The sequence below is a fragment of the Dromiciops gliroides genome, chromosome 4 (genome assembly GCF_019393635.1).
Source record: "Dromiciops gliroides isolate mDroGli1 chromosome 4, mDroGli1.pri, whole genome shotgun sequence".
In the NCBI taxonomy this organism is placed as follows: domain Eukaryota; kingdom Metazoa; phylum Chordata; class Mammalia; order Microbiotheria; family Microbiotheriidae; genus Dromiciops; species Dromiciops gliroides.
The window spans coordinates 125225981-125234360 of record NC_057864.1 but is presented as its reverse complement, the minus strand read 5'-3'; the positions used below and the strand labels follow the sequence as shown (position 1 = coordinate 125234360).

The 8380-nt window shown below is 38.9% G+C and overlaps 1 protein-coding gene across 1 annotated transcript; it reads right to left on the bottom strand.

The window, feature by feature from the left end:
* Nucleotides 1–449: 449 nt before the first annotated feature.
* FAM177B (family with sequence similarity 177 member B) lies at nt 450–7663 on the bottom strand. The gene is made up of 5 exons (XM_044003176.1): nt 7637–7663; nt 5857–6018; nt 4710–4776; nt 1495–1592; nt 450–632 (listed from the first exon to the last, which is right to left on the bottom strand). The coding sequence occupies exons 1-5, from the start codon at nt 7661–7663 to the stop codon at nt 450–452; spliced, it is 537 nt and encodes a 178-aa protein (XP_043859111.1).
* Nucleotides 7664–8380: the final 717 nt, after the last annotated feature.

The following is an 8380-nucleotide window of genomic DNA, read 5'->3' as shown; positions in this document are numbered from 1 at the left end:
GGGCTGTGCTATTAATTAACTCCATGACATTGCTCAGGACCTTGGAGTTTCCTGGGTCTCAGTTTCCTTAGCTATACAATGAGAAAGTTGGACTGAGCAATCTCTGAAGTTCCTCTGTGGTCCTATGATCAAACAGAGTCCAAGAGCCCCATCAGAAATGATATCCTTCCCATTTCCCACACAAAAAGAGTTTAAGATGATTACCTCATCACTGTTCTTCACTACTTAAATCCTGATGATAGAAAGGAGCTGCCACTGATTTCTCCCATTATCTTCCCTCTTGCAAGAGCTAAAGGGTCATAAATGATTGTAACCTGCTATTTGATCATGGGAACCAGAGAAGCCTTTGGGTCATTTGATAGGCTTGTAGGGACTTCCTGGGGTTCTATTGCTGTGGCAACTGATGATCAAGAAAAGGAGGTACAAGGAAACCCAACTTCTGCTTCCTGTCACGGACTGGATTCTGCCACTTTTCCCACATTTGTTAAGGTTCTGTAGGAAGTCAAGTCCACCATGGTCTTCTGTTCATTGGTGCCATACTGTTTTCCAGAGATATCCAAGCACTGCTTTTCATTAGAGACCTCCACTGACTGGGCCTTTAAGCCATCTTCTTCAGCTTGCTCATCATTCTCCTGGTAAGTAATGAAACAAAGAAAAATGTTGCTAGCCAGTCCTGCATTCCTCCTTGGTTCCTGTCTCTCTGGTGAAGACTTTGTGAGTTAGTAGTTTCTCAAATCCTTCCCCATCTTCTCCCTTCCATTTATAATCTATCCCACAGACTTCCATCTGCCTTAATGGAAGAGGAAAAGGAAGTGAAAAAAGGTATTCATTGATCTGTGGTTAGAAGAAAAAAAGTCTGACTATGGAAGGTTAGAAAATGATGGGGAGGGGCAGCTAGGTGGCGCAGTGGGTAGAGCACCAGCCCTGGAGTCAGGAGTACCTGAGTTCAAATCTGGCCTCAGACACTTAACACTTACTAGCTGTGTGACCCTGGGCAAGTCATTTAACCCCAATTGCCTCACTAAAAAAAAAAAAAAAAGATGGGGAAAGACAGTGAACACTATTTTTGTTTTGTTTTGTTTGTTTGGCAGGGCAATGAAGATTAAATGACTCCAGGGTCACACAGCTAGTAAATATCAAGTGTTTGAGGTTGGATTTGAACTCAGGTCCTCCTGAATCCAGGGCTGTTTTTTTATCCACTGCACCAGCTAGCTGCCCCTGAACACTATTTTTTTAATCATAAAAGTATTTTATTATTTTCCAGTGACATGTAAAGATAGTTTTCAACATTTGTCTAGATAAGATTTTGAGTTCCAAATTTTTCTTCCTCTCTCCCTTCCCTCCTCCCTCCCCAAGACAGAAATCAATCTGATATAGGTTTTATATGTGATGGTGAACACTATTAAGATAACAAAAAAAATTTTCCACAGCATTTAGACCTGAATCAACCAAACTTCCCCTTTCAGCACTTTCCTTATCAAAAATGTTGCATACCTGACTTTGGGTTCTGTAGTATTCATTTAACAGATACTGATATTTGGGTTCATCAAGTCCAAAGAAGGTGGCTAACTTTCCACCTAGGAAGTCACATGCTACAAGAAAACAGAAGAACAAGAAACAGTGGAGTTAGCAGAATTCATAAAGAGAAAGCTTCGAGTATGTGGGGCTGAGAGTTTGAAACTACATAGAAGAGATCAACTAGTTTCCAGAGAACAATGTTTAATTCTTCTCTGGAAAGAGCTTCTGTGGTTTAACTGTTCTCAGAGCCATAGGCATGATATTGTATTATAGGCTTCAAAGGAACCTTCAGAGATCATCTTGTTTATCCCTCCTCCATTTAGCTTTTAAAGAAGCAGCAGAGGCATAATGAATCTAGTGCTAGGCTTGGAGTCAGGAAGACCTGGATTTAAATCCTGCTGCTGACACTTATGGGGCAGCTAGGTGGTACAGTGGATAGAGTGCTAGGTGTGGTTTAAGAAAGATGCATTTCTGAAAGTTCGAATTTGGCCTCAGACTCTTACTAGTTATATGACCTTAGGCAAGTCACTTAACTATTTGCCTCAGTATCTTCATCTGTAAAATGGAGAAGGAAATGGCAAACTACTCTAGTATTTTTGCTACAAAAACCCCAAAGAGTTGGACGTGACTGAACAACAAGAAGGTGACAACACAATACACTTACAAGCTGTGGGATCCTGGACAATTCATTTAACTAGTTTCCTCATCTGCAAAATGAGGAGATTGAACTAGATGCCCTCAAAGATCCCTTGCAGATTTAAAACTATGCTCTTACATGGTCCTAAAAGTTGAAGAGAAGGTACCATTCTGCATGGATGCAAGGAGTTCCTCACTAGTAGCTCCCTACACAAATGAAATCACAGATCCAGAAAACAAAAAAACAAGGTATATGAATGTGAACAGTTAGATTCCATCCAATAATAACACGAATTTATGTAGCATTTTTTTTGCGGGGGCAATGAGGATTAAGTGACTTGCCCAGGGTCACACAGCTAGTAAATGTCAAGTGTCTGAGGCCAGATTTGAACTCAGGTCCTCCTGGATCCAGGGCTGGTGCTTTATCCACTGTGCCACCTAGCTGCAACCATTAGTATAGCATTTTAAAGGCTTTCAAAGTACTTCCTATGCTTCAAAAATTAAATTTGCCTCACAAACTCGTGAAGTATGTATCAAATGAATTATAATAAGTCATTATATTATTATTATTATTATTATTATTATTATACATATGAGAAAACTGAGGCTTTGAGAGGCTTCATAACCTGCCCATGGTCATATAGCCAGTAAATATCTTGGGCAGGATTCAAACCTAGGTCTCTTGATTCCAAGTCCAGATCTCTTTTTACTACTCCATGGTACTAGTGGATAAAGCACCGGCCCTGGATTCAGGAGGACCTGAGTTCAAATCCAGCCTCAGACACTTACTAGCTGTGTGACCTTGGGCAAGTCACTTAACCCCCATTGCCCCGCCAAAAACAAAAACAAAAACAAACAAAACAAAAACTACTCCATGGTACTTCAAATCACATAGATCTATCTTTTGGTCCATAAACAATTATCAAACATTTATTAATCACCTACTATGTGCCAGGAACTTGTGATACAGATACAAAAAGATGAAACAATTCCTTTTGTGAAGCAGCTTACAGTCTATATATTTATAGAATAATAATAATAAAGATAAAGATCATAGTTAACATTTAGGTAACTGCTACCATGTGCCAGGCCCTGTGCTAAGTACTTTACAGATAGTATTTCGTTTGATACTCACATTCTCGGGAGGTAGTTACACTTATCTCCATTTTACAGATGAGGAAATTGAGGTTAAGTGACTTTCTCAGGATCACACAGCCAGTAAGTATCTGAAGCTGGATCTGAACTCAGATCTTCCTGATTCTAGGCACAGACTCAATCCATTACACAACCTAGTTACCAAAAAACCAAACAACAACAACAAACCTTCCAGAGAAGAAAATTTCTCCATTTTACTCAATTATTTATTCCAGGGCTCAACAATACTCACCATCAGGTAGTTTTTCCATATGTGTAACCTAACTCCTTCCTTGTAATAGTAAGTCACTTTCTTCTCCCTCTGTTCTCAATCAAAATGGAGAACAGCAAGATAGGGTTATTCCCCCCTGTAATTGTTGATAAGCAAAATAAAAAGGGGGTTCTGAGGTTTTTCAAAACAGAACAAGAAATTTAGGATTCCTAAAGAGAAGTTTCATTCTATAATTTTAGGATCAAAGCCTCTCCTGAATAACATAACTCTGAGGTGATCCTGGTAATATTTTATATTGTAGGGTTTTTGTTTGCTTAACTAGACTGTAAATTGCTACAGGCTCTAATTCCATCGCAACATCTGTCACTGAGTGATATCCACCAGCGAAGTGATATCTAGCCAACCAGCAGAAACTTAACAAATAAATACAGAATGGAAATTTTTAAATGAAAGTGAAAAACACAAGTTTTATTTCACTTTCAGATTTTCTAAGGAATCTGTGTGTGTCTCTCTGAACAGCCTCAAATTTAAAAATTACTTTGATATATATATAGATATATTTTAGTGAGGCAATTGGGGTTAAGTGACTTGCCCAGGGTCACACAGCTAGTAAGTGTTAAGTGTCTGAGGCTGGATTTGAACTCAGGTACTCCTGAATCCAGGGCCAGTGCTCTATCCACTTCACCACCTAGCTGCCCCTTGATATTTTAAAAAAGGCCAAAACTCAGGTCCTTTATTTTCAGCTCGCTCTCTCGCTCTCTCCCTCTCCCCCTCTCGCTCTCTCCCTCTCCCCCTCTCGCTCTTTCCCTCTCCACCTCCCCCTCCCTCCCTCCCATCTCCTCTTTCACACACACACACACACACACACACACACACACACACACACACACACACACACATTCTTCCTCTCCCTCCTTCACCTCCTTCTCTCCCTCCTCCTCCCCCTCCTCCTTTTCCTTCTCCTCTCTGTCTCTCTGTCTCATTCACACTCTCTCCCTCCCTCTCCCAACCCACCCCCCCCCACATTGTTTTGAAGACATACTCAACTGAAGCTTACTGGTTGCGATCATTTTTAGGGCAAAAGCAACTCAAAGCAATGATCAAGGTATTGATTATTCTAAGTCACAATTTGCTCCGTGCCAGAAAGAGAGAACTCCTCACCCTAAATAGCTAAAACGAAGGCACTTACTGGAAAATGTAGCACTTGCCATTCGTACTGTCCAAAGTCGCATGTATGCCCCCCATTGCAGTTTAGGCTGAAAAGCAACAAACAAACCAAGCTGTGACAATGACCAACAGAAAGGAGTTGCAGAGAACTGTTTGTAGAGATTTCAAAATTCTGTACCACACTAGCTAAAATATACGTGGGGATTCGAACTCAGGTTTGCTTAATTTTCACTCTTTCTTCCTCGTCCTAGTGCCTTTTTACAACCAGGGGTATGTCATGTTGAGCTACTTTTATTTATCATTTTACAGATAAGGAACCTAAAGCTCTGTACATGATTCAATGATTTTGCTCAAAAACACAGAGAAATGGATCTAGGAGATAGAGATTTTTGCTATACAAGCCCATTCGTTTTACTTTTAGATGTTTCATTGTTGTTGTTTTTAAAATAGCTTTAATATCATCCTTCCTCCACAACAGACCTCTCTGTTCACCAGGCAGTGTCTGGTGAAACTGGTGGACCCTTTCTCAGAATAATGTTTTTAAAATTATTGCAGGAAATGCTACATTTCAGCTAGAGATGAGTGAAAATACAGATGTAATTTATTCCCACCCAGATTCACAGATCCCTTTAAGCCTAGATTAAAAGCCCTTATGTGAGAGCAAAGTCTTGTGTGAGCTAGTCTGGTGTAGTGGTAAACCAGGAGAGAACCAAGTTCAAATTCTGCCTTTCACACTTACTTACTTTGGCCTCTTGATGGTTCTGGGTGGGTCTTTTGGACAGAAACACTGAGGGTTTTCCCCTCCTCCCCCTTCCCCATCTATGTAATTTTTTTTCTTTGACTAAGTAAAAGAGGCCTTTCTTTGCCTCAAGCATTGAATGGCTGTTGCCTCAGGCAAACTGAGACAGGTGAAAGGCCTTAACTTGAAGAGGCCTAGGTCTCCCACTGCACTGGGGCCATCTCCAGTCGTCCTGATGTATATCTTGCCACTGGACCCAGATGGCTCTGGAGGAGAGAGTGAGGCTGGTAACTTTGCACACTTCCTCACTTAAATCCTATTCATTGCAAGTCATAACATTAGAAACCTTTTCTGGCTAACTCCTCTTCATGGTCTGGCAAATGGCTAACCATCCCTTTACCTGTTACCTATATGGAAACAGCAGACTTACAGTAGCAAGTTCTGGAGTATTCTTTAATTCTTCTTTCTCATCTTCTTCTTCTGTGCTATATTCTTCCATAGTGTCTCCATTTGCAAAGTGGATTATTCTTTTGGGGATAGTCCTTTTGATAGTTTCTCTCTTCTCCAGTTCTGACTTTTGGAAACCATCCTCCTTTCCCATAAGAGAAACAACATCAACAGATAAAGTGAATAGATGTCAGGAGCCTGCTAAGTTTATCTACTCAGAACAAGGATAAGGGGCATTTAGTCCAGTGCCATGTAACCCATAGGTTCATAAATATCCATGAAAGATAAGTCTAGCCAGAAGTGGGCTAAAGATAAGCACCGTCTGATTGCGTAGTATGTTTTTATCATTTCCTCAATTCCAAGGAGAGTCATGTCAAGTTCTGCTACAGAATGGAAGAGTCAGAATGAGGTCAGTGGTCATTCTGGTCCATCCACACAATCCGTTAAGGGTCCCTTCTTCCTTTCATGAATTTCAAAACAAATCTCCAGTGAAGAGTGGTCTCTTCTCTTTGTAGGCACTAAACCTTATATAATGCTGATATGATGCCAATCATAGCAAATAACATGCCACAGGTTTTAGGACTACATGGACACCACACAATTGGACAAATTCAAATGAGATCATACTTGTAAAGTGCTTAGCACCCTCTCTGTCTTTCTCTCTCTCACACACACACACACACACACACACACACACATACACATACATGTGCTGGAGCCAGCTCAAACTGGCTTGAGCCAATTTTTAAATGTTCAATATAGCATTTATACCTCAAACTACAAATAAGACCTTGATTTATTATTTTATTAGACTTATGAAAGTTATGGAAACCATATTAATAATGCATATCAAATTTAAAAATGTGTTGTGGGTACATCTTTTTTTCCTGGAAAGCTTTAAATATTTACCAGCACACAACTGCATACCTCATCCCAGTCTTGAAATTCTTTGGAGACTGTTAGAATGAAAAGATGTTTTCTACCCTACCTCACTGGTCATCAAAGTACCATAAAAATGACAGAAGAAATTTGAGCGGGAGTATGTGTATGTATATATATATATATATATATATATATATATATATATACACATAGAGAGAGAGAGAGACATACATACATACACACATATACACACATACATATATACCTGCATATATACACATATACATACAAATACACATGTGTGTGTGCCGTGGGGAATGGTGGGAATTGGCCTATAATTTTTATCACAGAAAGCTGAACAGAATCAAATTTTTAAAAATTTATTTTGATAACATTTAGCACTCAAAATATACAAAGTATGGTACTAATCAATAATAAAACATTGCATTTTGATGATTCTGCGATATTTTGTGCTATTATTATTACCACCTCCTTATTTCTTTCAACAATTTCATTATGTAGTAGGGGATTGTTTCCCCCATTATACAGCCAAACCTCAGTTTCTCTTGAGTCTCATAGAGGCTATGATTTGCTCAATGTCACAAAGTCAGAAAATGGAAGAATAAAAGGGACCCAAACTCAGGTCCTTTATTTCCAAATCCTGTGCTCTGCCATCAAGCTCTGCCTTGAAGCTTTGTCATCTACAAATTCAATAAGCATGCCATCTATTCATTTATCCAAGTCACTGACAAAAATGAGAGCATAACACAGGGAATTCTTTAGCATACATTAATAACAGCAGAACAGGATCCACCCAATAAATAACTATTCAAATATGTAGGTTTCTTAAAATTACCATAAACTCTTTAAAAGCAACTCACCTGCAATATCTCTCTGGCATTTTCCATTTTTTCACTGAGTCATGTTTAGCATTGGAGGCTATAATAGTTTGGAGCTGGACCTTACTTTTTGGGGTAGGTGACAAAAAGAAAAGAAAAGAAAAAACTAGACCAACACCATGTTGCACAATTAAATGTGCTCTGACGTGGAACTTTTTTCTTCTCGCGAATGCATATTAAAAGGCTGGATCTGTTTGAGTTATAGGCAGGTCTGCTGCTGTTTAAACATTCAACATTCTTTTTTTCCCCCTGTTTAAACATTCAACAATCTTTTTTTTTCCTATGCCCTATCAGTCAGCTGGGGGTAACTGGAACTGAAAGAGGCTTGTAAATGGATATAGCTTGTGTGTAATGTTGAAAGTTAAAACTTTCAAGGTAACTCCTATTATTCTTATTATCCTATAAGATTCACACATGAATGAATAGCTCTGAGTCAGAGAACATTTAAAGTTATAACAAGGTCTGAGTTAAGATGGAAATTTTAAAGTTCCAATGCAGTCAGTGCATACTCCCCAAAGTCATTTCCAAATCAGTTTTGTCATATATATATATATATATATGCGTGTGTGTATATGTATATATATGTGTGTGTGTATGTATATGTGTACATATGTGCATATACGTATATATACATACACACTATGTGTGTGTGTGCATGTGTGTGTGTGTATATATATATATAATTCATATCTAGCTATTATAATTACTTCTAGGTCCAAAGGGCTG